At 35.2% G+C, this 27,527-nt stretch overlaps 1 protein-coding gene across 2 annotated transcripts in view; it reads left to right on the top strand.

Annotated features, from left to right (window-relative positions):
- Window positions 1-27,527, top strand: part of OFD1 (OFD1 centriole and centriolar satellite protein) — a 30,779-nt gene that overhangs the window by 2,512 nt on the left and 740 nt on the right. For both annotated transcript variants that reach the window (XM_032192097.1, XM_032192107.1), the window contains exons 2-21: window positions 206-406; window positions 1,286-1,354; window positions 1,441-1,468; window positions 2,153-2,260; window positions 2,986-3,122; window positions 5,190-5,363; window positions 7,019-7,125; window positions 7,982-8,101; window positions 10,702-10,775; window positions 11,457-11,548; window positions 11,729-11,918; window positions 12,589-12,719; window positions 13,096-13,207; window positions 14,790-15,401; window positions 16,356-16,488; window positions 20,538-20,638; window positions 24,110-24,229; window positions 25,155-25,306; window positions 26,283-26,453; window positions 27,084-27,154. In XM_032192097.1, the coding sequence (XP_032047988.1) occupies window positions 206-406; window positions 1,286-1,354; window positions 1,441-1,468; window positions 2,153-2,260; window positions 2,986-3,122; window positions 5,190-5,363; window positions 7,019-7,125; window positions 7,982-8,101; window positions 10,702-10,775; window positions 11,457-11,548; window positions 11,729-11,918; window positions 12,589-12,719; window positions 13,096-13,207; window positions 14,790-15,401; window positions 16,356-16,488; window positions 20,538-20,638; window positions 24,110-24,229; window positions 25,155-25,306; window positions 26,283-26,453; window positions 27,084-27,154 (2,903 nt within the window). The remainder of the gene's footprint in view (window positions 1-205; window positions 407-1,285; window positions 1,355-1,440; window positions 1,469-2,152; window positions 2,261-2,985; window positions 3,123-5,189; window positions 5,364-7,018; window positions 7,126-7,981; window positions 8,102-10,701; window positions 10,776-11,456; window positions 11,549-11,728; window positions 11,919-12,588; window positions 12,720-13,095; window positions 13,208-14,789; window positions 15,402-16,355; window positions 16,489-20,537; window positions 20,639-24,109; window positions 24,230-25,154; window positions 25,307-26,282; window positions 26,454-27,083; window positions 27,155-27,527) is intronic.

Raw genomic sequence — 27,527 nt, 5'->3', positions numbered from 1 at the left:
TCAAAGATCACTGCAATTAAGAATATTCTGAAGAAAAGCACTCTTCTAAATTCTGCCAACATTAGGCTGCCCAATTCTGGTGTGTGGGTTGTATTATAACATGTAAAAGTAGAATGAGATCCCCATGGTTTTTGAAAAATAAAGCTCTTAGTACAGTCCCAGGTTGCCTGTTACTAACTCTTCTGTTGTTTCTTTTCTGTGTCAGACACAGCTCCGAAAACAGCTAATCCACGAACTGATGCACCCAATTTTAAGTGGAGAACTTCAGCCACAGACTGTTCCAAGTGATGACAGTTCACTTTTGATCACGGCTTCCAACAGTTTGGTGGCGGATCATCTGCAGAGATGTGGCTATGAGTATTCACTTTCTGTTTTCTTTCCAGAAAGTGGATTAGAGAAGAAGAAGGTAAATTCAGCAATCCCTCTCTTAAGATTTCTAGGAGTTTTGTGTTCTGGGGGCTTGTTATATTCCAACAGAATTGAAAAAAATCCACTTTAGTGACAGTGAAATACAGATGCAAGTACAGCTTCAAATCGTCTCCATAAAAGATATCAATATTCAGGTCCATTTGCATGAAGACTCACAATAAGACGTACAGGAAAGACGTAGTGCCAGCCTCTTAACCTCAGCTTGCTTCACCCAAAGCTGTGGTGTGATTGTGTGATTCTGTTTGGTGTGACAATTTGCAGAGCCATGTGGCAGGCCACTTGGGGAACTGATCCTGATCAAAGCTAGCCTCTTTTTGGCCATTCAGTTCTCTGAAAGTGTGGTTCATGGTTGGTTTAAACTGTTCCTAAATACAAGTTCTGCATGAAAACGGCAGTCCTTGCCCTGTATTTGTTTATCTTCTATGAGTATGTGATAATGTGATGAATTTTTTCTAACCAAAAATTAATTTTTTGAGCTGGTGAGTAGCTAGTTGTCATTTTGATTAGCAAGCTCATCTGCTTCATATGGTAAAACAAAATAGAGGCAGGGAACGTAGCAAGAGCATGCATCCAGATTTGGGAGGAAACAAAGTCCTCTCTTTTCATGGTTTCAGGTGGTCATGAAACTATGCATTGACTGCCATGTGTTTTAGGTAACAGATAAGCAAATGGAGCTATAGAACAGATAAGTGTCTGAAAACAGTTCTGCAAGGTGATTATTTATTTTGATCTTTCTCAAATCTAAAACATTCTACAACTGTAATATGGTGGCTATTACATATTTGAGGTATTTTTTTTTAAGTAGTTAACCTTTTCAATTTTATTTATTTATTTATTTATCTATTTTTCCTAAAAGCTGTTGTCTGTGCAAGATCTTCTTCAATTAATGAGAATCAATCCGAAATCCAATTTTTACAAATCACTGGTGAGTTATTTTGATTCTGAAGATAAGCTGAAATTACAATTGTGGTGAAAGAGCCTGGCTAAAAGGCTGTCTTTTATTTCTTACAGACTTTGGGAACTCAGAAGGAAAATAAAGGTACACAGTATTTATACATGATGCACACTGATAATTATGTCACCTTTATTTTTATTAAGATGTGAGAAGTAGATATTCAGATTCCTTGAGTGTGTGTTGATGTGGAATAGTATGAATTTAATATTTTGAAACCTGTAGTGCACCAAATACTAGAGGTAATGGTTGGTGGAAGCTTTTCACTCTAATTTTGACAAGCTCAAATTTTGATTTGTGTTTATAACTGACTGTATTAGATTATACACTTGTATATTACAAACACTAGCTGAAGATTTAGTAGGCTTTCCATTTTCTTAATGTAAGAAATAATTCATGTGTCTGCATGATGAAGCCTATCTATATTAAATAGCCCGAAGTAACTTGGTTTTCAGAAACCACTGTTCCCTAATGTCATTGTAATTACAGTAATAATAATCTGCTCTCAAAAATGACCAATGAAGTCAATGAGATAAAAAGAAACAGAAGAAAGGAAAAGTTGTAAAAGCACAGCTTTTGCAGAATAAGATGGAGTGCTTATAACAAAAATCAATAGTTTGCTAGCATTGATTTTTATTTAATATTCACTGGCTTCTTTCAGTAAATGGGGTAGGTTTTCTGTGTGTAGTGAAAATTACTTCATTAGTTACTGGCATGAAAACTGAATTTTGGTATGACATGAGAAGTAACTAATCTATTGGATCTTGAAAGGTTTTCTCATGCAGATTTTGATGGGACTTACAGAGCATCATCTAAGTAAGGAAAGTCATGACACAGAAACTCAGACAACCTCAACACCTCCTTACAGAGACTCTCTTGGTAAGTACAGTCTTTGCAATGAAGTCTCCCCAAATATTTTCATATCGGTGAATGATATGGATGAGTAAATTGTATGAATGGTATTAAATCATTGCTTATTCAAATGCAACCTAAAGTAATGATAAATAAAGGTTATACCTATATCACTCTACATTTTTTCCTAATGTCGCTTAAAATAAGACAAAAGTCCTGCTAATTTATTTTTCTTTTTCATTACACAGATGTTTTTTTAGGTGTTTAGCTAACAGCTAAACTTCTTAGATGTACTGTAAATGTTAAGTGCTGAAATATGTTCTGGAAAGCATAATTATAACTGCATGCATTGCTTTTTTTGTATGATGGTGTTTCTGTTTGTTGTGCATAGACTGGGTTTTGAATTATAATATGCACGCTATTAGTAATACAAAAATGTAGAAGTTGCATGCAAAAGAAAATTCTAGAGCCTCTGTAAAGAGGATGAATAGCTATATATGCCATATATGACTATATATGCCAAATTATGCCTGAACAGCTAAGTGCTTCCTCTTACAAATATGTTGTGTGGCACAGAGCTTTTAAATGACATTTCTGTGCTGCCACAGCTTTTGTACCACATAGGTCTTAGGTGGTACTTATGTACACTGAGGTCCTTCATATACAGACACAGAATCACACAGTCTTTGGTAGGATAGTTGTGATGACTGATTTATTTTTAAATTTTGATGGATATGTTGCTCTTTTTGTAGCTGAGAAGCTTCAGCTGATTGATGAGCAGTTTGCAGGCTCCTATCCCCAGCATTATAAGTATGAATCTTTAGAAGCAAAACTTCATGAATATAGGAAAGAAATAGAGAATCAGCTTCAAGCAGAAATGGCTCAAAAGGTATTGCTCTGGTGATTGAATTTGAGGGAGAAATTTATGAATTTTTGCACCATACGAACTTTTAATACTTAAGGTAACTTGAAGAAAAATGTCTCATCATTAATTATATCAAACACAAAAGGCTAAGTTAATCAAATACCATTTGTTAATTTGGTGATATTTCATGTGTATGTTGTCATTTACCTTTTTATTAATGTATACAGTTCATCTCTTTATTCTGGTGTTAATTGGGAAACACATCTTTTTCTTATTCTGATTGTCTTAATTTGGTAAATTTCACTTGCTTTTTGATTGTTTTGTTTTATGGGAAAATATTTACTTTTCATAGTTATACTATTTATTTTCCTTCCCAATTAAGATCTTGAAGCTTGAATTTGAGCATAATGCATTACAACCAAGGGGCATGAATTGCTGCTGTATACTTTGAAAGATCAATTTATTTTTTTAATACTGATTAGAATTTACATACTATTTCAAAACATTGCACAGAAATGTTAAAATCATAACAGACACAATATTATGAATTATTCCATATTTTTTTCTTCCTATAATTAAAGTCAGAGCTCTTTTGGAGGCTTGTCCTTTACTTTAGGAATAAAATCAGTTTTGTTTTGTTTTGTTTTGTTTTCACAAAGTCTGTTGATTAATACTTACATCTGTAAAATGGAGCAGATAGAATGTACTGTAGTTTACCTAAATATTTTTTTCCATGATTTTTTGTCAAGATGAATTGCATATTTCAATAGAAAAAAAAAATCACTGATAATCAATTAGAATGTTTAGGGACACTTTTAAAGGTGCTCATCTGCATACAAACTGTTTGAGAAAAACAGTTTAGCCATAATTATTAAGATAGAAAAATAGAGAGATGGAGAGTTTAAACTAAAGCCAGTGCATTTTATCTCCATTTTTCATTTGGTCTTCAATCCCTGGTGGGAGCTGTATTTTTGCTATGTAAGAAATGCTAATTTGTGTGTTAAGTTCATCTCAGTTTAAGCAAAGCAGAAGTATGGAGGCCTAAACAAATATAAATCACTTCTAAATTCTATTAACTTTACATGGATTCCTTAGCAATGTGAAGTGAACTACTATAGGGTATTTCTAGCCCAGTTTGTGTATGTACAAGTGAGATTGTACTGACCTACCATTTTTTCCTACTTTTTCACAAATCTGTACCAATAGGACTGAGTTCCTTGATCAGACATTCCTAGTGTGCTTTTTTCCTCCTCTTTAATATCCTTGTTTTCTGTAGTCTCAAACTTTTTCTGTCATTCATTTCTATTGTTTCTCATTGTTTCTCACATTCTTTTATTCTTTTATGTTCTCCATCTTCTTCCAAAATTCTATTATAATGTTATTAAAATAATAATAATTTTATTATTTTATTAAATCTTACTCTAATTCTTTATAATCCCAGTAGTTCTTGCATATATTGCATCTCACACTTTTTAGGGACACATGGTTCCTATGATTCTTCTGTGCACTTGCAAAATGCATACTTTCCTTTTTACATGCATTTACTTTTCTCAGCTGTGCTAAGAAGTGCGTGAGTCAGGACTTCTCTTTCTCCGCTCATGTGGAGGTACATATTCTGCATTTTCTTTTGTGTCTAGACAAAGTTTTGTTGTCTCTCAGTGATTCTGGATGTCAGCCTCTTCTGTTCCTAGTAGCACCAGTCAAAAGCAGTTATTTGGAAAAGGGGCAAAAATAGAGGCTGTGTCAGAGGAGGAATCAAAGAGAGTGGCCATTCCCTACCTTGAAGCAGAGCAACACTCCTGCAGTGTATTTTTCTTCATAGGCCTCTGTTTTGCTGTTTTCTCAACCTGTTATTGTTTATAAGAACTGTTTTGGGATGCTAGGTAAATGGATGGAAATGATGTGAGGCATGCAAATACTGTGTGCTACTGAAATACTTTTATCACAGTATTTTATTTTCATCCTATTTCTTACGATGAAATATCTGAACAGGAAATACCAGAGTGAAATTTAGAATTGTCTGAGGAGGGATAGTCTTTGCTCTTTTGAAAGAATCACTATTTAACCCTCTCTTCCCCCTTTATGTAAAAGCTAGAACATTTTAAAGAAGTTGAAATAGCAAAGATTAAAATGGAGGAGAAAGCGCAAACCCAGAAAGAAATCTCTGAGCTACGATATGAGTTAGAAAGGACACATCAAGCAAAGGCCGAAGCCTTGATTTCTCGTGAAAAGAATGCTATCGAGAGGCTTCAGAAACAACAAGAGGTAAAGTTCCAAATACTTTTTCTTAAACTAATACAAAATGATTCGTGAGTCGATTAAATTGTTCTTTCAAGTTCGTGAGATTTACCTTCAGCTCTCATTTGGCTTGTTAGTGAAAACTTGGAATTTACTTTTGTAAATAAATAGGGGAACTTTTATTTACTTTTGTAAATAAATTTTATTTATTTTATTTACAAAAGTAAATATTTTATTTAGTAACTTATTTTATTTACTTTTGTAAATAAATAGGGGAACACATTCAGCAAATAAAAGGATGAGTATGGGTAAGTATTTAAGTAAAGCTGTCTGGAAAAGGAGCAGTTCCCCTAAATAGGGTTGAATTGTAATAGGTACTTTTAAATCCGTTTTAATAACTGCTAAATTCAGATCACAGAGATGTTTTTAATAGTTTATAGGACTGTTTACTCTTTTATTTGAAAAACATAGCTTCTAGTTATGCTATAAATTCTTTCAATTGTTAAGAAGGACTTTAAACTAAAGGGAATATATAGTCCACATGTCACAGATACGACATTTCTATGTCATTAGGTGTTGAGGAGTTTCAATAGCCACTGTCTGCCATAGGCTGATACCTTGTTTCTCTTTCCACACTTTTTTTGTTGATGAGTTATTCCTTTGGGCTGTTAACTCTTGGTGTTTTGCCAGAATAGTAACTGTTACTGCAGTATATAATAATTTGTATGTAGTTCTAAATCGCTTCACTCCATCTCTATTACTTTTCAGTTTCGGAAGAGTAGTTTGCTTGCTATTCTGTTGCCTATTTGCCTAGCAATCTCCCTGCTGTCTGCAGCAGACCTTCCTATCCAAATAATTTAGTCTACAATTGCTATCACCTTTCTGCTCCTGTGTGGTTGCGCTTTTTTTTTTCTTCAGAGCCTGTGATGGTAACAAAACTATAATTCAAGTTTTTATATTATTGTGTACATGTATATGTGTAGCTACTACTGACCTCTTTCCCTTCTGAAAATAAAACATTTTATCAGTGCTATATGAAATTCTTTCATTGTTATGTTCTTAGAAGCTTACAAGAAAACCATCTGTTCTATGCTATCAGTCTTCTTTTGTGGACATGAAATCAATTCAGTAATTAAAATAACAACAAAAAGATATATGGATTTTGGTATTAGCATGTTCATGATTGAATTTTACAATTTGATCATATACATTAAATTTCAATAACAGACTGCTAGTTGACCATTTTATCAGTTTATCAAGTCATGTTTTATCAATTGTTGGGCATGTTTTTCACTTTTGTTTATGCAAAACGTGCAAAAGAACATGCAAAATTGTTAAAAATTGAGAAGTATGAACATGTTTATTCTGTAAATATTTGGTTAACCAATTTTTCCTTTTACCTATGTTTTAGTCAACATAATTTCTAAAAAGGAAAGTGTTTGCAGGCAGCCAGTGGTGTTTCTATCTAAAGCATTTTTATTCAGAGTAAAATGAAAAAGGGAATTAAATTATAATAGATTCTGGATGTTATATAAAATTATGACTATTATAAAATATAAACAACTAATAACTTTTGGAATTCCTTGAGGGTTTCAAGACGGTCCTTGAAAGTTTGAATGTGATCAATGATAGATACCATATACAGTGTGAAGTAAAACTAAAGATAATATTTTGTGATTCAGATAGAAGCAAAGGAAGTATATGCTCAGAGACAGAGTCTGCTGAAAGATATCGAAGTCATGAGGACAAGAGAGGCAGAACTGAAGCAAAGAATCGAGGCTTTTGAAATGTAAGTTGCTGAAGGGCATATACAATGCTACGTGTTGTTCTTCATCTAGAAAGCATGCTTCATGATGTTGCTGCTTCTGTGAAATAGATTTTTTTATATCCCATAAGCTGTGTTTGCATTTTGAACAGTTTTGTAACAGTGCCTCTGTTATGAGAGTTACCCCATACAAAGAGAAGCTTTTTTATCTGTTCCCTCTTATCCAACTAGAATAATGCAGCATGACTTTGGAGACAAGGAACCATATGTTTGCTTTTAAGTTCTTAAATTAAAAACAAAACAAAACAATCAACACAGTATGTAATTCTAACAGTCATGAGGCATGTATATGATATTTTGCTTCTTTAGTCATATTTTTTTTTCTACTGCTAGGACTGTTATCCTTAATATGATGAGTTTTACTTGGTTAAATAAGAAAATAATTAAACTAGTTTTGGCTAGGTTTTTAATCTACTTAATGTTATTACTCTGACATCTGTTTTATATAGCAAAATCAGCATCATGCTAACAACTTGTGGCTTTTATTTTTTTTTTAACAAGCCAGCAGAGGGTGCTGATAGTGCTCAGCACTGCCTCTGAAGGCTTTCTGGTGTGGGAAGCTGAACTAGGGTTACCCCGGGATAGCTGCATAATTGATTGGTACTGGATTTTAATTAGGGCAATTTAGTTTGTGTCACATCTCCTTGTTCTTAATGAATTACAGTGACAGGTTCTGATCATAATTTTGGATTTCTAAGGTGTTCCTAGCACACATATCACCCTTTGATGTTGCTAAGTGTTATTTTAAGAAAAAATAATATACATAAAGAAATAAGTTTTGGCTTTGTAATTGGTCTTTGTATATTTATGATTATTTCAGCACTCAGAAACTTCAGGAAGAGAAAAATAAATCTATTGATGATGCACTTCGACGTCGGGAGGTTGCTGTGAAGAACATAGAGGAGAGTTATGACCAAAAGCTTAAAACTGAACTTCTAAAGTAATTTTTTCTTTTGTCTCTAACAGAACACATACTAATTCCTATGAAAATAGAATAATACACTCTATAGGATTTATTTGACTAATGCAACTAAGCAAGGACTTTAAAATGTTCATTTATGTTCTTGTTTCAGTTGGCTACAATTATTTATATATTTTATTATCTCTTTGCTAGTGAGACAAAATGTTCTTTAAGGTTCAGAAAATACTTGCTATAGAAAATAATTCTCTTTTGATTATAGGTTACATTATTTTTGTGGCTTAAATTCTGCCTTGTTATATGGGAAAGAGATGTCAGATAAGTCGTGTGTTTAGACAAGAGGATTTAAACCAGTATTAGTGAGTTTATTTGACCAGAATTTAAAGAACTGACCTTTCCATGGACACAGAAAAAGCATCGAAGTTAAATTAACGTTAAAGAGGTGTTAGAGGTTTCTTGGAAAAGGGGTGCGAGGCACACCAGCCTGTATTAAAGACAGATTAGTTCTTCATTAAGGTTTAATGCCTCTGTATTTTGGGGGTCTCTATTGTAGGTCATCCTGTCTTAATGACTATAATTTACTTGAACATGGTTTCAAAGAATTTGCCTGGAAATGCTCTTTAAAATACTCATCTGTGACCACTTTTGAGGTGTTGCAGTGGGTATATCCTTTGCTACTGCACTTCCTTTGAGTGCTGCGGTCACTTGAAGGTTCCTTGATGTCTCAATGCAGGCAGGTGCTTTCAGTATGTTATTGCTTGTGCTTATATCGTGGCACGAAACAATCTTCCAGTTAGGAAAGTAAACCAAATGACTGATGTATCATGACTTTTTTTTTTGCAAGCCAAGTATCGACTGTTCGTATCAGCCATCAGTAAACTGCAAGTAGAATCTTTGTTAGTGTGTCTTTATTTAAATTGCAGAGGAAAGATGTAAAGAGTAGGTTTTGATAAGGAGGATTTCTCAGCTGGAACTGAGTAGATAACAGGGCTTTGTCAGAGAACAATGAAATGCTGAGCTAATTGACTCACCCTCCTACCTTGTGTTATCCAGTTAGCCACTGACAGCTAGTTACAGATAATACTTGTAAAGTGCTTTTGGTTCATGAGGAAAGGGAAATTATTTTACAGATGAACTTTTGCTTACCTTATTTTATCAATTTAAGAAGTGTTTTAGACAAGCAGCAAGTGCTCAGAAAGATAAAATCCTTGTCCCAAATCCTCAATGAAAAGTATCACAGAGCTGCTATTTATTGTATAGAAACAATGATGTTTTTTTGGGAAAGAAATATTTTATTTCTAGGATAAACTTTAAAAGCAATAATTGCAAAAAGGATCTGACTAGTCCGGCTCATTTACACAAATGCATTTATAATTTCTGTTCCAGTCATACAAAATGCTGCTTGTTCTTAGCTCCTGTAGATTGCCATAAAATTGACCAGTGAAGTTGGCTGACTGGGCTGTGAAGAGCAGTAAATTTGGGCAGTGTTCAGTGTTTAGCTGGTGGCTGATAGCATGCAGAGCACCCTTGGGGCCAGTACAGTCCTGTACTGTCCAGTACCTTCATCTGTCATCTGGATGATGACACTGTGCATCCTCAGCAACTTTGAACACGAGGCTTAATTAAGGAGAATGGCTGCCACAACAAATGGCAGCGTTTCAATGCGGACAGACTTTGATAAGCTTGGGGATCGTGCCAACGTACATCTCAGGAATTTTAACAAGGAGAACCACAAAGCTCAGCACTCGGGACAGAGTATCCTTCTGCAGTGGTGCAGGTGGGGAAAAGGAACGGACTGAGCAGCTGCCTTTCTGAAAAGGACACAAGATTTACAGTGAGTGCCAGGCTGACTGTGATCCACCCGCATGCTCTGGCAAATCAGGCAAACCACATGATGGGTGACATTAGCAGCAGCATGGCCAACGGACTGAGGGGAGTTATTGTCCCCTTAAGCTACTGGTGAAGGCTGCACTAGGAATTAACACTATGTTGAGCTTTAGGCTTCTCAGTTCAATAGAGTTGTGGAGAAATTGGGGAGTGCCTGGTAAGGGTCTGTGAAGACCCTTATGTGACTACCAGATGTGACCTATGAGGACAATTTGAGGGAATGCAGCTTCTTTAGCCTGTTGCAGGTGAGCCTAGATGATCTGGAAGTACCCCACAGCTGCTTGATTTTTTCCACTCATTTTTATAGCTATTTTTCAATTATTTTGTAGCATGCAAATGCCAGACAATGTAACAGGACTGGGCCAATAAACTGTGGCTTGAGATTTTCAGGTTGGACATAGAGAAATTTTTATTTTACTGAGAGGGTAGCGCAGCATTACCACAGGTCACCCAGGGAGGTGGTGGATTCTACATCCTTTGAGGTTTTCAAGAGTTGTTGAGGACAAAACATGGCTCACCAGGTTTGATGTTGGTGATTGACTTGCTTTTTGAGCAGGTGGTTGAAAAAAGTGACTGGCAGGACCCTTTCCAGCTGTTTACATGACTGTCCTAACTGATTTTATCAGCAAATAATTGTGTGATTATAGCTTAGTTTTGGCAAAGACTAGAATTTACAGAAGCACATGTGCATGTATACACAAGTACTTTGGGCACATAATTCTTTTTACTTCTAGATATCAGCTTGAATTAAAAGAAGAATACATATCCAGAAGTAATAAAGTTACTGAAGATGAGAAAAAAAATAAAGGTAACCATCTCTCTGAGTTTAATAAAGTAGCTGTTTACAGCATTTACTACCTAGGATCAAAACACTTGTTACTAAAGAGTAACAGTGTTCAGTAATGCTGGCATAAGTGGCAAAAAAGTCATTAACCTAGGCTTTGAAAAATATGTAGCAGCATCCGATGGCAGATCGGCAACTCCTTGCAGTTTAACAGTTTAATATACAGTGGGAACCATGAGCTGGTGCTTCACATGAAAGCTGCAAGGCCTCCTGCTTCTTCAGCTTCCCAGATTCCTCTGAAGTTCTAGCAGCTCATTCATTCTGTAATTGAACTCTGGTACACTCTGGTTGAATTGTTGCCAGTTTGTACATTTATTGTGCACAAGATGTTTAAGTGAAGCTTGAGAGGAGAGCTGGGACAGATAGCATATTTAGACTTCTAAGTTAGGATCATGCGAAAGAAATCATGTATTGTGTGTATGAATTTGATTTAACTAATTCTGAAGTAGTACACATGGATATATTTACGCACACAGAGGGATTTACTTGATTTTGAAGGTGTGTGTAAACCTACATGACATTCAGTCATTTTTAAGCATTGAATTAAACTGAATGTTGGACAGCACCTTGAAGTATTTTTTTTTTTCTGATGCAGTTTTTCAATATAATTTTAATTTAATTCAGCATTTGTAATTCTCCCTGCAGAGAAGGCTATGCTTTTGCACGAAGAAGCCGTTGCTATTAATTCAAAAAAGGAGGAACTCAAGCAAGCTGTATCGCGCACAAAAGAGCTTGAGGTAATTGTAAGCATGAATTTAGAGAAGCTGTATTGTAATGAGTGCATTTGAACTACGTTAAAAAAAAAATAAAAGAAAAAGTGAATTAAAATTCACTTTTAAGTAGTATTAAAAGTAAGTAAGTGAGAGTTTTTCTTGAGAAACATCTTCATAAGCTTCTAAACTGTTCTTTTTCTGCAGCTGGATTTGGAGTCAGTGAAAGCTCAGGTTCTGCTGGTAAATAAACAGAATCAGCTGTTGACAGAAAAACTGAAAGAGGTGTCAGACTATCCTTTACTAAAGGAGGAGAAACTGGAGCTCCAAGTGCAGAATAAACTACTTAGGCAACAGCTGGATGAGACTCGCAGTGAGAACCAGCATCTTCGAGACAGTAAGTGTGAATAATTTAGTAATTTTCTTGTTTGTGTTTCCCTACAGGTATTTCTTTAGAAATGAATCTTCATTAAAATACATTCTTTGTATTATGTTTACTAGTGATTTGCACCGAACCCCAAATAATGTTAGTGTAAAATGAATCAAAGTCCTTGATGTTAGTTTTTCTTCAATATGTCTATATAATAGAAATCCCGAATGAAGTGGTAGCTGTAACAATAACACAAGGAATATCCCTTTTATCTTTTGAAAAAAGAAGAACAGTATTTCCAACAGTAGTGTTAGCATGCTTAGTAATGGCAAAAAGAACATTCCTTTTTTTTTCTTAAGGACTCAAGTGACTAGTTAACAAGTGACGTATATTTTTAATGCGCATCCAAGATTACTAGAGAATAGAGATGTATATACCCAGTTAGGTAGGAATGTGTATTTTTCTTCCATAACAGGAAAATCTGTGTCTAGTCCTTAAGCAACTATGCTAAAAAAAAACTTCGGTCCTTTGTAAAAAGAAAAAAAATAATCCCCAGGTACTTTATTCAAATAAAGCCTAGTTCTAAAAGACCTTGTTATGTGCTTGAAAATAAATCATCTTTAAGTTTGAAAGGTGTATCTTATAGAAAAGCGCAGGCTTGTCATTCTCTGTCTGACTGGTATTTCTTTTTGGAAAGAACTGTCCCAGCCCTCAGTGGAGCACCTGGCCTGCCAGGCAGAGCTGAGGAGGGTAGAACGTGCCAGAAGGCTGGCACTAGATGAATTTGAAAGTGATAAGCAGTTTTTGGAAAAGCAGCTACAAAGTGAGGTAAATGATTCTTTATTTATTGAGTTCTTTCTTCTTCTTGTCATGTTGTTAACGTTTATCTGTGTACCTGTGAAGGCTGTTCTGCATGTAGTTATGGGAATGGTTTGTACTCTGCTTATTTTTATGTAAACAACCTAGAAAAGCAATCAAAAACCACCACCACCAACAACAACAACAAAACACCCCCAATAAAATAGCCAACCAAAGTAAATCTTTCTAAGCCACTAAGTTGTCAGCTCTGGCTTTCTGTGGGATACTATGTATCTATATGGTTTTGCTGGACCTGAAAAACAATTAGAAGGCCACAACTATTCAAACAGTTCAGGTTATTCTATTTATTTGAATTATGTTTTTTGTTTCCTCTGGTCTTCTTCAGGTTGAGCGTGCTGCTCAGTTAAAGACCCAACTGTTGGACTCTGAAGCTACTGTCAGGAAGTTAAATGTGCGGGTTGAAGAACTGAAACTACAGTTGAAACAAACACAGGCAGGTTTGTGTCTTATACCAAAGAAGTCCTTTACGAAGTTCACATACCTAACCAGGAACTTCTAGATGCTTAAAAGAGCTAGAGTTGCATTGAAGTAATATGCCACCATTGAGTGGTTTAAAGTTTTAAACATTTAAACATTTCAAGTTTAAAATCAAAATCGATTTAAAAGACCAGTTTAAAATGCAGCCTGATTACAACTTTCCTTCCTTTCAGAAAGCAAGCATATAAGAGGAAGGAGAAAGTGTTCCTCCCTGATCATTTTTATATATATCTATATATATATAGATATATAGATATATACTTATACATACAAAGTGCTTCTCACCATATCGATAAACACTTGCATTTTTTTTATTGTCCATGTTTTCGCTCAGTGTAAAGACATTAAAGTTTGGTGATAACATAATCACATTTTTCCAGGGGGTGAATTGTGTTTTAATGCATTTTGATTGTTGAGTGTTCATAATAAAACTAATCAGTTTGAAATTGTATTGCATATCTCACAATTCTAAATCTAACTTTTAAACAGCTGTTACCAAAGCTAATAACTTAAGCACCTTGCATAGACATTAAGAAGACAAAGGTGCTTTGTAGAGCAATTCAGTCTGCTGAAGAAGTGGAGTTCTAAAGGTGCCTGTCAAATTCATATCAAGTATGATAAATTTAAGTTTTGGTACATATCTTTTATTTTAAAATATGGAATTGAATTCTGCAATGATTATACATTACATACACTGCATGTTGCACTGTAGTTCAGTGTATGCAATACTTTATATGATTGTTTAGACCAATATGTATATATCTTCATATGTGTAATTACTCTCAGTACCATTTGGAATTGGAAATTCATCAGTATCAAAACAGCAAATATATTTTAATTTAGTGACAAAGTATTGCATGGACTTTCTTTTTGCGGCAGAGTTAAGGATGTCATTGAAGAAACCATTTAGGTAAAATGAAAATTATGTGGTCATTTTGCCAAAATAGATGCAGACCTGTAGATGGGTCTTTTGCTTTCTGAAAAAAACAAGTGCAAACCAGGCAGCAGAAAGGCCCCAAAATTTCAATTTAACTGATAATTTTTGAGGAATACTTATAAAATAAAATAATAAGAATAATAGTAAAACATTACGTTATTACATTTATGCTACGTTACTTTTTCCCAAGTTCTTTTTGATCTAAATAGAAGTGGACTTTTGGCCTGCCCTTGTTAAATGGTGTCCATCACCCTTTAACAACATGATTGGATATAATGTGTCCAGGGTGGTGGCATTTTTATTATTCTTTTAAATGTGATTTAAGAAAGAACAGTGTTAGATTTTTTAGTAAGCCTGTATTTTTCAGGTAGGTTTTTACATGAAATAATTATATATATAATTAATTAGTACCAATGATAACTTGCAGCTATGCAACTACATAAAAATACACATTTAAACCAATACATTAAACTCTTGAAATTTAAATAAATTGCATGTTAAAATCATTTTGATCAAATTAGAATTTAAATGCCACATTTTATTATTTCTGTTCAGTTATGTGCATCTTTCTGTCTTAACTGTCACTCATGTTCTTGGTCATTTAGCTCTGGAAAATGAAGTGTATCGGAACCCCAAGCCTTCCCTTGTTGATCGTTCTGTCATTGACTTCCTTGATGATAGAATTGTACCTCATGATATTTATGTGGACAGTGTGTTCCTGAAGAATCCCGTTATGAATGATGTCGTGAAGGGAAATGCTCTGCCAAGAGTTGGCTACCATCAGCAGTTGCAGACGCGCAGCGCTTCTCCAGATTCTGACCTGGAGTGTATGGCACAAACCCGGGCTAGAATAAAGGAACTAGAAAAAGAGGCAGAGTATTTGGAAGAAGCCTACAGAAACTACCAACACAGAGTAATGCAGGATGCAGCTGCAAGCAGAACGCCAAGAAAGATGCAGTCCCCTTTACTTCTACAATGTGCTGTTGGTAAAGCCCCCTTGACTACACAGCATGAACTTTTAGAGGATAATCCTAGCTCCCAGCATTCCCCTGTGAGCAGCCCAAGAGGTGAAAAATACATTGGAAGAAATGGGCAGCCTGAGGGCTTTAAAAATCCTTCAACACCACCACACAAGGGAATACCTTCTTCAAGATGCCTTTCTTCTACTCCTGTTTCCAAATTGGAAAGAGTTTTTAGTAATAAGAATCTTTCAGATGGTAAGTTATGATAGCTAATATGGGACGTTTTTGGAGTTGTGCTTATTGTTCCTCTTGCATGACTGGAACAGTAAGATTTAGCAGTGATAGTCTTTCCCTCATTCATTATTTGCTAGGGGGCAGGAAAATTGCAGAATCACAGCAAGGCTGAGGCTGGCAGGGACCTCTGGAGGTCACCTGCTCCAAGCCCTGCCCAAGCAGGGACACCCAGAGCAGGCTGCCCAGGGCCATCTCCAGGCAGCTTTTGGAGATCTGCAAGGAGGGAGAATCCACAGCCTCTCCGTGCAACCAGTGCCAGTGCTTGCTCACCCTCAGAATAAAGACATGCTGCCTGATGTCAGAGAAAGTCAGAGACAAAGTGTGCTAGCTGTTTAGGAGTATCAGTTCTTTGTGGAAACAGTCACTGAGGAAGTACATTAAGCACATACTGCACTTAATTCAGGTAGCATTAAAGAGGCGACTATTCCATATTATTGCAACAAGTGTAATCCTATGATATGCAGAGATTCTTTCAAAAACTGATATTCAGTATAACTACTTTGGGACATTATTAAAACTAGGTAATTACAATTAATTACCTATATTCTTCTCTTTTCATGTAGCTATTTTAGTTGCATATGAACATGTGGCATGAAGACTGCTTCATCTGGCTTCTGTTAAATTCTTCCTTTTTAATATATATTTTTTAATTCTCTTTATATGTGAGTCACCAGCAGATTTGAAATAACAGGGTCTGCTGTTTGAACAAATGTGCTGTTTTCATACCAGGTCCTACCCTGTTGGAAATAACCAGTACAAGAAAAATCATATTTAGCTGTATAGGTCTGGATGTTAACTTCCCTACAGTGGCAGTGTGTGCATAGTGCAATTATGCACATGTTGTGAAAACCAGTCTTATCTGAGTAGTAGGGTAAATACTGACTAATATAAACGATATGTTTTTTTGTTCTGCAGATGCCAGTGATTTGTACCTTGCCTCTTCCCAGCATAGTGTTGACCAGGTGCTTTCTCCTATTTCAAAGCCACATATCCTTTCATGTTCTGAGTCTGTTTCTTCCTCACCATCCAGTCACAGAGAGAAAATCGGGTAATGTCATTTACAAAGCAACATTTTTATTATTAAAAAAAAACAACAACAACATACATCTGTTCATGGTGATAGCTCTTTTAATAATTCGACTAAGCCATGATTCTATAAGTCAAAACTGTTCTAAAGAAGGGTAAGGATTTTTGTCTTTAGAATATTTTCTCCCATTCCTAATCCCTTTCCCTTTTTTCCATTTAAAACTTTTCATGTGTCAGTGTTCTGAAGAACTTTTGAAACCATTGGATGCTGTTACCTTAAGCAAGGTGTGGATCCTTGTATTTCAAGAGTGCTGCAAGTTGTGCAGTGCTTGAAATTTGTTGTGTCAGTTAGACCTTCAGTCTTATGCAGCAGGTCACATTCAGACATCTGAATGAAAGTTTTGTTGCTTACAAATTAATATTCAGTTAATCACTAATTTTGGAAAGCGTGCTTTCTAAAAGTAAATCTGTGGCATGCATGTCAGTTGTTTAATTCTGTATAAGAGCTCTGAAAACTCTTGATTAATAAGAAATTTTAGTTTTTAAATGTGTGAGGAATGTGTGTGAGTGACTTTAGATATGGTAATCTTTATGGGTAGGTTCAGTTCAGCCTGGCAGGTAAGGACTTTCACTGTGAAGCTCTTTGAGGTATATCTGAGTGTTCTTGGTGTCCAGTGACTGTGGACCATCTTCCTGTAACATGCTGCAAATGGGAAATGTGAAGTGGCCAATGAATTATCACATGGTATGTCTTTGCCCTTTTGTGAATTAACTGAACGTGAACGTACTTTTAGCAGTTTGCTTTCATGAGCTCTATTGGGATTTAGCAGTTTTGATTCTTCCGGTAGGCTTCTGTGTAATCCATTTATATCTATGATCCTGATAAGACTAGTGAGAAGTCCTGCTGAAATTGTGGACTGACTTGAGAACAAACTTCATTTCAGAAAACAATGTTGAGACTTGAGAGGGGTAAACTTCATGTTTCAATGACTTGAAATTATTTTTTCAATGACAAACTCATCACAAATTCCTGTCCAAAGTAGTGATAATCTCTCATCTATCCCATATCAAAACAGTCTTTTTGCATATGTTTGATGTCCAAAAGCTGTCGAGGTTATATCTGATACACACAAAAACATTTAATAATAATAATAAAAAACAACAACAACAAAAACCTACCACCACTAATTCCTTGAGCAATTCTTGTTCTCTTCCATTGTGTCTCTGCTTTTCACATCAGTGACCTTTCCTTTGCTGATTGAAACTCAGTAGTTTCTGATGCTTGTTTAAGAATGTAAATCAAGACAGCTGTACATTTTCACTTCAGTAGCAAGTTGCAATGCTAGTGATTTTTTCTCTGAAAAGTATGTTCCTGTGCCTGTATAACTTCTTTCAGAATAGAAATCTGCAGTCTCCCTTGCATGTGGAAAGGAGATAGGTAGCAGAGCTCTTCTTATTAACTATGCATTTTAACATCTATGCTGAGTAAATGAATAACTCCAAAAAAGTAAGCTGCACAAAAGTATCTTCTCTTTGCTCACTGTATCTCCTATTTCCATGTATGAAATTATTCTGTTATCAATGGTTACTACTGCTTTCGCTCTCCAAGACTGAGAATCCTGAATAGATGTCTTCAGAAAAAGCTTGAGTGTTTCATATATAATGTGTTTTTTTCCTAGAAAAAGACACTTGAATCAGTCTTAACCTGCTAGCCATCATTCTAGGTGTGATGGTTGAAGAAAGATGGTTTGTCTTGGGCAGCTCTATCAGGCATTCACAGGGCTTTATTTTCTTGCTCTCCAGTCCTTTATGCACATTTAATGTAGAGAGGATCTCTGCTATCATTAGAATTTGGGGAGAGCCTTTAAGTTCTTGACCTTGAAAAGAAGCTGTTGGGATTTCTAGAAACTATGAGATTAGTTCTGATTTAGCTTTGTGTCTGGCTTTAAGTGGCTGTTTTCTTTGTCTATTTGTTCCCATTTTCTACAGCATGCATCAGACTTTCTGTGTTATGACAGAACTTACAAACTGAAGGTTGTGTTAACCTGCGTGTTAAGGTATTTGGGAAAATGCTTCAGTGCTGTGAGGGAGCATACTTCTTGGTAGGATGTTGTGTAGTCTGAGCTTTACAAAAGGGAATAAATATGCTGTGGGAACAGTAAGCAGTATGAGCAAGTTGTGCTACAGAGAACAGGCCAGGGACTATGGGTGGTAGTTGCTTTCCTGAGTTCCTCATGACAAAGCAAGGATATATAGTCCCAATAGCTTGCTTGGACTTGCTGCTTTCCCAAGACTTTCTTAAAAGGGAAAACATTCTTTTGTTGATCATTTTGGAATTTCTTGTGCCTAGGACTGTTTTTTTCTTGCACAAAATATTTGAGAAATGCATGTGTGGGCTTTTCCAGTTATTTACTCTCATTATTAGCAAATGCCACATCATTGATGTGCATTGTGGGATTAGTTTATGACCTGCAGATTTTAATTGGCAATGGGAATTTATGTGAAAAGGAAAGAAAAGAAGATGTTGTAACACCAGTAAGCCATTAAGCTAGGCCTCTGTCAGTGGGGAACAACAATTGCTTCTGTGACTAGGAGATCCTTGTTTATTTGTGTTTAAAAATATGAGTGGTATGAGGGAAGCCAATAAATACAGACAGGAAGACTAGAGTTAGGAAGGCAGATTATTATCTAAACCATTCCTTTTTCATGTGGGGCTGAAGAAGCTGATTGTGAAGGTTTTTACCAGCTTTAGGCTAAAAAGTTAATTTTAGACATTAATAAAATAGATAGTGGAGGTCATTTTTGACTCTCACAGTCATTTTAAGTATAACTCTTGCTATTTATTTGGCATTGATTGGTACATCAATATTGTTTTATGGAGCATTGATGTAAGGTACTGTCCAGGGTTTTGTCCTCAACTCTGACAAAACAAATTTGGAAAAATTGCTTGGAAGTACATGTGTGTGATGGACTTAATGATGCAGGGCTCTTCCTCTCTTTGCTAAATCCACGGCAGTGTACTGAGTGTCTTCCTAGCAGTGTTACAGGATACAGTATTGAAGAATTTGGCATGCATGTTCTTGAGACTAAAAACATGGACTTCCAAAAACGTGGAGTTCCACCTACTTTGCCATGTTAAACTTACAGGATGTTTTTTTGCCACTGATGTTATTGAACCATCCTTCTGAAAATGCAGATCTATTTTTTTTTTCCCAAACTCGCTGTTTTTATTGAACATGCCTCATTATTGGGGTATGTCTTTTTGTTTTTGTTTTTTCTCTGTTCTCGCCCACATGGATGTCTTGAATTGCTTAGAAATTATAAACACAAACATATTTATGGAACAATATACACCAGCAACAGCTGGTGTGAAGTAAGCTCCTTTATAAAGAGCTGCTGATGAATTCGTGACCTGTACTATTTTTCTATTCTGATTCTGGTCACAGTTTAGTAGCAAGGTCACATGGTTGATATTGTTCTTTCACATCATCTTTCTGATTAGATAAACGGGGATTTAGAATGAGGGCACTAACCCCATTTTTCATAGAACCCAGATTTTCACCCCTGAATACATGTTTTGCCAGACACCTAATCCTAATACATTTCAAACACATCTGTTAAAGTGACATGAAAGGGGGAATTAGATTAACACAGAGCCAAAAAAAGGCAATTTAAAAAATTTCAGTTGACTGTGTGTCACGCTTTGTTGTATTTCTCATTTTTTTTTTCTTTTTATTTATTTTTTTTCCTTATTCCTCTTTATGCCTTTTGAGTGTGTATATTGTTTTAATCTAATAGCTTTATGTCACACATAGGCCTTGGGGAAAGGCTGCAGGGGAAGCATCTTATCAGAGTGATGGAGCTGTCATTTGGTAAAAGTCAGAGAACTGTATTTAAATACCTTGACTTTGGAGGCAGAAAGTTGTAGCATTGTGCTTGTATGGATTTTTCATTAGGTTTAGTGCTGTGCATGTGAGTAAGCTTTGTATTTAAATCTCTGGTAGCTATTTGCTTAAAGGATTTAGTGTTTGTATTTATTCAAATTATTTACTCTCTTCCTTCGTCTTTCAGACTTCAGAATCAACAAATAGATAACCAAGATTTCAGCAGTAACCCCAAACCAGAGAAACTGCTATATGAGGACCTTGAAGAACACGTTTCTTCTCTTGAATGTAAGCTTTAGTGCATTTTAAATGGTTTATTTGATGCCATAGGGCTTAACAGTTGGAAGACAATTGTCTCGACAGGATAAGGCTATAATTGAAGAAAATAAGAAGAAACTGTCTCAGGTGATGAAAGATTATTTTTCTTCATATTTGCATCTTTAGAGGAGAAGGATATGGAGAAATAAGTAGACACTAAAATCCATTTGGTTCTGAAATTTGGGAACATACTTTTTGTTCAGAAATCTTGCATAACCTTGTTCTGATTAATGCATGCAGGTCTGACAGTTGCTTCAGAACGTTTTAAAATGCTGTAGGATTTTTTTTCTTTTTAAAGCAAAGTATACGAGTATATGAACTAACCCGAGGCCCTATTATACATGTATTTGCTGCATGAAATAAAATTACAAGGAGTGTTTTTGATGGACCAATACCAGAGCAGCGTTACCAAGCTGTAGCTGTGAAGATAAATTTCTGCAGCAATTAGTACCTCTGTTGATTTTTCCTTCCGTAACCAGAGATTAAGTAGTGTTACAAGTTAGAGGTTACTTCAGAATATTTTAGAGTGCACTTGGAATGTATGGTTAAGTTACTGAAATGTGAATGTATTTTTTTTTTTCCATCTCAGAGTATTTTATTTATTTACATTTCTTGGTCTAAATTGCCGGAGGAATTCTGGCATTATGTTGTGTTTTATTTTGTGTGCTACAGAGATATTTCCTTCTTTTTTTTTGTATGCTGGAGTTAGACATGCAGAGTCAGTTTTAGAAAATTTTGCATGTAAGTAAGGTACTGTAAAGAAGAGGATTATAAAAGTTGATGTACTTTATAGAAGACAGAAATGGAAAGTTATTGGCTTTATTTCCTCGTTTTTCAGCATTTGAATAACCCATTAATGGTAGGCCTGAGCAGCTTTATCTCCCATGAAACTGTGGGTTTAAAGTGGAGTTATCAATGAGAAGGATGTGAACAACATGCTTTAAAACCTTTCTCATACCCAAATTTTGTTACACCTAAAAACTCTTGAGACTGACAGAGAGAGGGGTCATACATCATTCATGAATTCATAGTTGGTGAGGCGCTGATTATTATATGGGAGAGAGAACAACTGAGTTTGAAAAAAATACTGCGAACTGGTGAGTGTTTTCCTGAGTCTGTGACCGGCTTGTTCCTTTGGGTGCAGTTCGGTCATATGGAAGATGAAGCGATGCTCCTGCTCACTCTCCCGAACCCGTGAGAATGCAGCAGTCAGTATTTTAAAAACAAATCCACCAAACAAGAAAGCTATTGTTTGTGTACACAGCGAATGTGCTGTTTGTTACTCTTCAGCGATAACTAGCGGAAGCTGATGACTGATCTATGCATTTCTCCTTGAAGTTTTACTCAGTACATTTTTATTTTAATTTACCTCATTCAGTACTCTTTTTATGAGCTTCAAATGCATTATTTTAATGTGAACCAAGCCTGTAACCACTAATGGTTTCTACTCATCTCATATTTTGATTGGATTTTTATTCATTTGTTGACTTTCACATTAGAGACTTTTAGGAACACATTAAATATTTCAATTTTGCTTTCTCACACATATGAATAGATTGGCATTTTCTTGGCAGTTAGGCCTGAGTAGCTGCTGTGCTCAAATAGCTTACCACTGTATCATTTAGTGACATGCCGTAGTCAGAAGTAATAACTGTAAGAGATTGCATATACCAATGATTTCTAAATTAGTAGTACTTTACTTGATTCAGACTGCATCAAAAAAAACACATTTTTATTATGTAGAAGGAAATCAGAATGGCTAAAATGGGGAGAAGATAACGCAGGAGAAATTAGGGGGAGGAGAAGAATGTAAAATCTAAGTATATAGAGTATAATGAAGGAACGAGAGAAGGAGAAAGGTTGATGACACTGGAAAAAACAATGGAGGGAAGGAGATACCACAGAATATGGTGTATGGGAGATAAATACTTGCTCTAGCAAGAAAAAATTGGGATTTCTGTTGGCAGTTATTGCTTTTAGTTATGTGCTCGTCCTAAGGATATAATGCATCTCTTGCTGTCCACCCTTATGTAAAGAAATGAAGGTGTATGAAGTGTTCCCTTTTTTTCTTTTTACTTTGCAAAATGGTAAATGTAAAAATGGTTCTTACTATATTGTTTTGTTTATTTGTTTTTCCTGTTTGTGTGGTTGACAGGCTTTTAGAAGTTAGATATAATATTTAACAGGAACCTACTTGTGGTAGGAATTTTTTGACTGTTTAAACGTTACATACATGTATACCTTGAAACATATTCATGCTTCATATGGAAATAATTTTGTTGTTGAAAACCTTATAATTTAAAGTTAAATAAAGGGGAAAGAGAGAAAAAAAGGAAAGTTGTCTTTTAAGCATGATAACCCATTATTTTGGTCTTATATAAAACATACATAGAATTTATTTGCCTAGGCAACCTGGTAAGACTTCTTTCTGCTATTGTAAGAAACTGAAAACTTCCTCCTAACTTTGCTAGATTGGTAGTTTGGCATAACTTCTCTATGATAACTTCATCTGAAATTCCTTTAAAAGAATTTGAATCGAAGGGATTCGGATCATTCTGAGAGAGAGACTGGTTAGTCTGGGTGTCTTGTTTATCACCATACAAAATATTTCAGTTTTTATTACAAAATAGAAAGAGAAATGCTTGAAGCCTTGATAATATTTGAAGGATGGGGAATTTGTATTTTTAAATGTTTACTCAAAACTGAAGGAGATGCATAAAGTATCTGTTCTATTTTACACTACCTGTCTGGAAAATGGTTCTGTGTATTTTGCGTTGGCTGCCTAAAACTCTACTGACTGCATTTGACTTCTCATCTCTTTCTGCTTTCTTCCATAACACTGGGTTAACAGCAGTTTGCATAGTTTGCACATAAATCATTAAGAAGCAGTTGAGTGTAGTAGTGATGATCACAGAGGAAGTACAGTATTATTATTTTTTAAAAAAATTCAGAGCCGTGGTTGCACAGATGAAAATACAGTGTAGAATATTTGATTTAGTGGTATCCATCCCGTGCACTGAAGAGGGCAAGGATCCTAACAAAGAAATAGTATGTGATCAAGTAATTTAAAGGTTGTTTTATGTGTATGAAAGGGATGAGTTAAGCTTGGACATGTAATTTTTCTGTGATCTGTATCGTGATTATGTAAAGAAATGAAAACATTTGGTTTTCTATTGTATGTTTATTCATGATTCTCTTTTGGCTCTTTAAACAGATGTGTTCCAATAGCTAATTTAAAAAATAACAATTCTGTAATTAAAGAAGCAAGCACAGCCTGTGATTCTTCATCCTCAGGGAAATGGTCAAGTTGGAAGGAAAATGCTCAATTAGTGCTTATATTTATGAGTTCTAATTCAGCCATTCCCACACTTTGTGTCCATTCCTTTGCTCCACTATTGTAATTACAAAATAATGAAGCCATTGTTCAAATTTCTTCTCCAGATCAGGGGGACATTCCAGAGCAGTGTGAAAGTGATGTCTTGCATCCATCTGGGGACATTGTCAATGAAAACCATGTCACAACCACTATGCGAGCAACAGCCACTTCGCTGCAGGACTTGAGTGAGTTTTCAGCTCAGAAACAAAAGTGAATGCTCTTTTTAGATGTCACATGTGTAAAACAAAACCCCAAATATTTAACATTCTGTAGGTATATACGCCAAAGTGAATGAAAACTTTTTCCAAAAGTGGTAATTATGTAATTAGGAAAAGAGAATGTTTTCTTTTGCTTTACTGTACGAGGATGACTTTTTCACCCCAGTTTTGTTTAAATGTGTTTTTAATTTAAAGACTTTTAATAATGCTTCCCCCACCCTCCACCCTGGCCCTAGCCCTTCACCCAGCCTCTGGAGGGAAGATTCTGACGTTTCTTTTCCCCTTCTTTATAATGATAATTAAACATTGCCTCTGTTCTTGATAGAAGTAAGACCTGAAAGTTTTTATTTTGAAGCATTTTCTATACTGCATGCCTGGCTTTTATTTATTTATTGATTGATTGACTGATTGATTCAGTTTGTAAACTGCATTGTCACAATGCTGATTTAATTCTTTGGATAGATGAGAATGATTTCAGTGCAGTGTGTGTGGCTTTTCTACTTTGCTCTGTATAGTAGATAATTCTTATATAGAGAGAAAAAATATAGCAACATGAATTTAAACATAACAGACTTCATGAGAAAGTTCGTGCTGGAAATAAGAAATGCAGAGAGATTTGTCAATTCCCTGGACTCTACTTTGTCTCTAGAGTTCAACTCTTAGGCAGTCATATACCAGACTGAAATGTATTGAGGTGGAAAGAAACATTGCCAGATACATAAGAATAACACCAGTATATGTATTATATGTATATATATGTATATATATTTCCAGTTGTTTTTCATTTCCTTTCAATGTTATACAGGAAGCTGTTACTTATTTGTATGCTACCATAGTAGATTACTGAAGTATCTATAAATTATGTCATAGATGTTGAAATAATTTTTCACAGCTGTGTTGGATCAAAGACATGTTGAAGAACAAAGTAAAGAAGACAAAAACTGTGAAGAGGAAAGGAGAACCAGAGAAGAAAGGAGAGAGAGAGAACAAGAGGAGGCTTTGGAGAGAGAGCAAAACGAAGTGGAACAGCTTAAGAAAGAGACGGTGATTTAGTATTTTAATTTGTGACAGTAATGTAGCTTCACAGTGTGATATTAGTGTAGGATTGCTCTGTGTTAAAATAGATGTTGGTTAAAAATAGATTTTACGCTTTTTTTAGGTGAAAGTAGTAAAGGCTAAGTTATTTTAAGCACTTGTATGATTAACCAAAGAGTCTTGCTAGAACTTCCTCTTATGCCAAGTAACTTTTTCCCTGGAAATGGATGCTTTTTATTCCATGCTTCATGTAACTGGAAGCTACAGTTTTATGTTAAGAAGTTAAAATGCAGATGTCACCAGGCTATTGGAACAAGCTATACATTTGCTCCGGTATGGACTGCTGTGAGTGCAACATCACCAGGAAATGTTAATGTCCACCTGTTCATTAGCTTTTATGATGGTATTTAGGGTGGTGTTTTTTTGTTTGTTTGTTTGTTTTTGTTTGTTTGTTTGTTTTTTGAGCAGAAGTTACGAGGAGACTCTATGGAGTTTGTTTAAAACCATTTGAGCTGGTGTAGCACGTCAAAATAATGTTCGGGATTTTTGTGTACTGTATAAAATTTGGGTTTTGTTCTCTCCCCTTTCTTCTTCCTCTTCCCACACTCAAACCTTGGTTAATTCAATTCAGTTCTATGGTACTGATCATGCTGCCCTTCACACTAGCAAACGAGGCCATTCAAGAAACTTGCATACCTGTATCAGCTCATCTTCAATTCACGTGTAGATCTAGCCATATGCAGAAGCCAGGATTTCAGTCCTCATGGCATTTCAGGCATACAAACTGATTGGATTTTTTTTGGAATGACACTCCTGAATTCAAGTGATAACTTAACATTTCATCTTGAACCGCATGTAACAAGTTTAATGCTGTTTACACTGCCATATTTTACCAAGTTTAATGTTACATCCTGCAAGTATTTAGGTATAAAGGTAGTTTCATTGATCTGATTGGTATTTAATTTTGATTTTTTTTGTTTTAAAGTGGATCCAAGATTCGATGAAAATAGATGAAGAAAAAGAAGATGAAGAGGGAGAAAAGTTGGAAAATGGTAATTCTGCTGCTGAAGATATTGTAAAGGATTCTGCTCCAAATCCATTAGAAAAATATATGAAAATAATTCAGCAGAGAAGAGAGCAGGAACTGGCACACAAGGTGATTATTCTCAAAACTGGGCCCCCCAAAATATTGTTTGAATTGGTGTCTCGCTAACTATGCTTACAATGAAAATAATAATCTCGTTTATTTTTTTTTTCCATTAAGAGCCTTTAACGTAACAACTTGCAGAAATGAGTGTTTGGATTTGTATTGCAGAAATGTGTTGATTCAAATGTGTGGGGGTTTTTGTTTGTTTATTTTTTCTTAGGTACTTTGACAGTATTTAAACAGAAATATGTCCTCATTTTTTTTAGTAGTCCATGTTTATAGTATTTTGAGATCCTAATTAAAATACATCAGTTTTAATCTATACAGGTTGATTTGTGTTCCAGTAACACAACTGATGAAATTGATAGAATGTAATCCGGCAGGATGGAAAATTTGACCTTAAAGAACAATTACATGTGTGAACATTACTTTGATTACATACTGCAGCATAGTTTTATTCAGGCATTGTCCAAACCCATTTTTCCAAAGCTTCATTATTCTAGATGAAGTGCTTCATTTCTAGAAATAGGCTGGCTCTTTCAGAAGATATTTATTTTCAAAAACTATTAGGTGTTAGAGTCACTTAAACCTTGACTTAAAATACACTTTCTGTAACTGGTTCTTCCTCTTGGCTGCCAGGATTCAAAAAAAGAAGAAATAAAAGAAATATCACTCATAGAGGGAATTACATCTAGTGAAAAAGATGACAGGTAAGGCTCATACATTACTACAAATGACTTCTATTACTTCCTACTAATTAATACTTACAGCATGAATTATGGTTAAGAGACGTTTGCCTCTTAAAAAGCAAAATAGATTTTAAAAAGTTAGTAATAAAAAGTAAATACGTTGGAATAATTGATGAGCCTCCCAATTCTTATACAGGTAAGTTTGGCACAATATTGAATTAGTATCTAGGAACTATATTTGATGATCTGTTTCCATAGCTTTCACAATTAAAATTTTTATCTGCAGTGGAGCAGCATCTCAGTTCCTTCATGGTGAGCTGAAACACAACGAATTCCTCCTCAGTAATGATTCTGTGAAGGGTTGTCTGTGCTGTACCTTGCATACAGTCTGTTA

The sequence above is a fragment of the Aythya fuligula genome, chromosome 1 (assembly GCF_009819795.1).
Source record: "Aythya fuligula isolate bAytFul2 chromosome 1, bAytFul2.pri, whole genome shotgun sequence".
NCBI classification, from domain to species: Eukaryota; Metazoa; Chordata; class Aves; order Anseriformes; family Anatidae; genus Aythya; species Aythya fuligula.
This window is presented reverse-complemented; position numbering and strand designations above follow the sequence as displayed.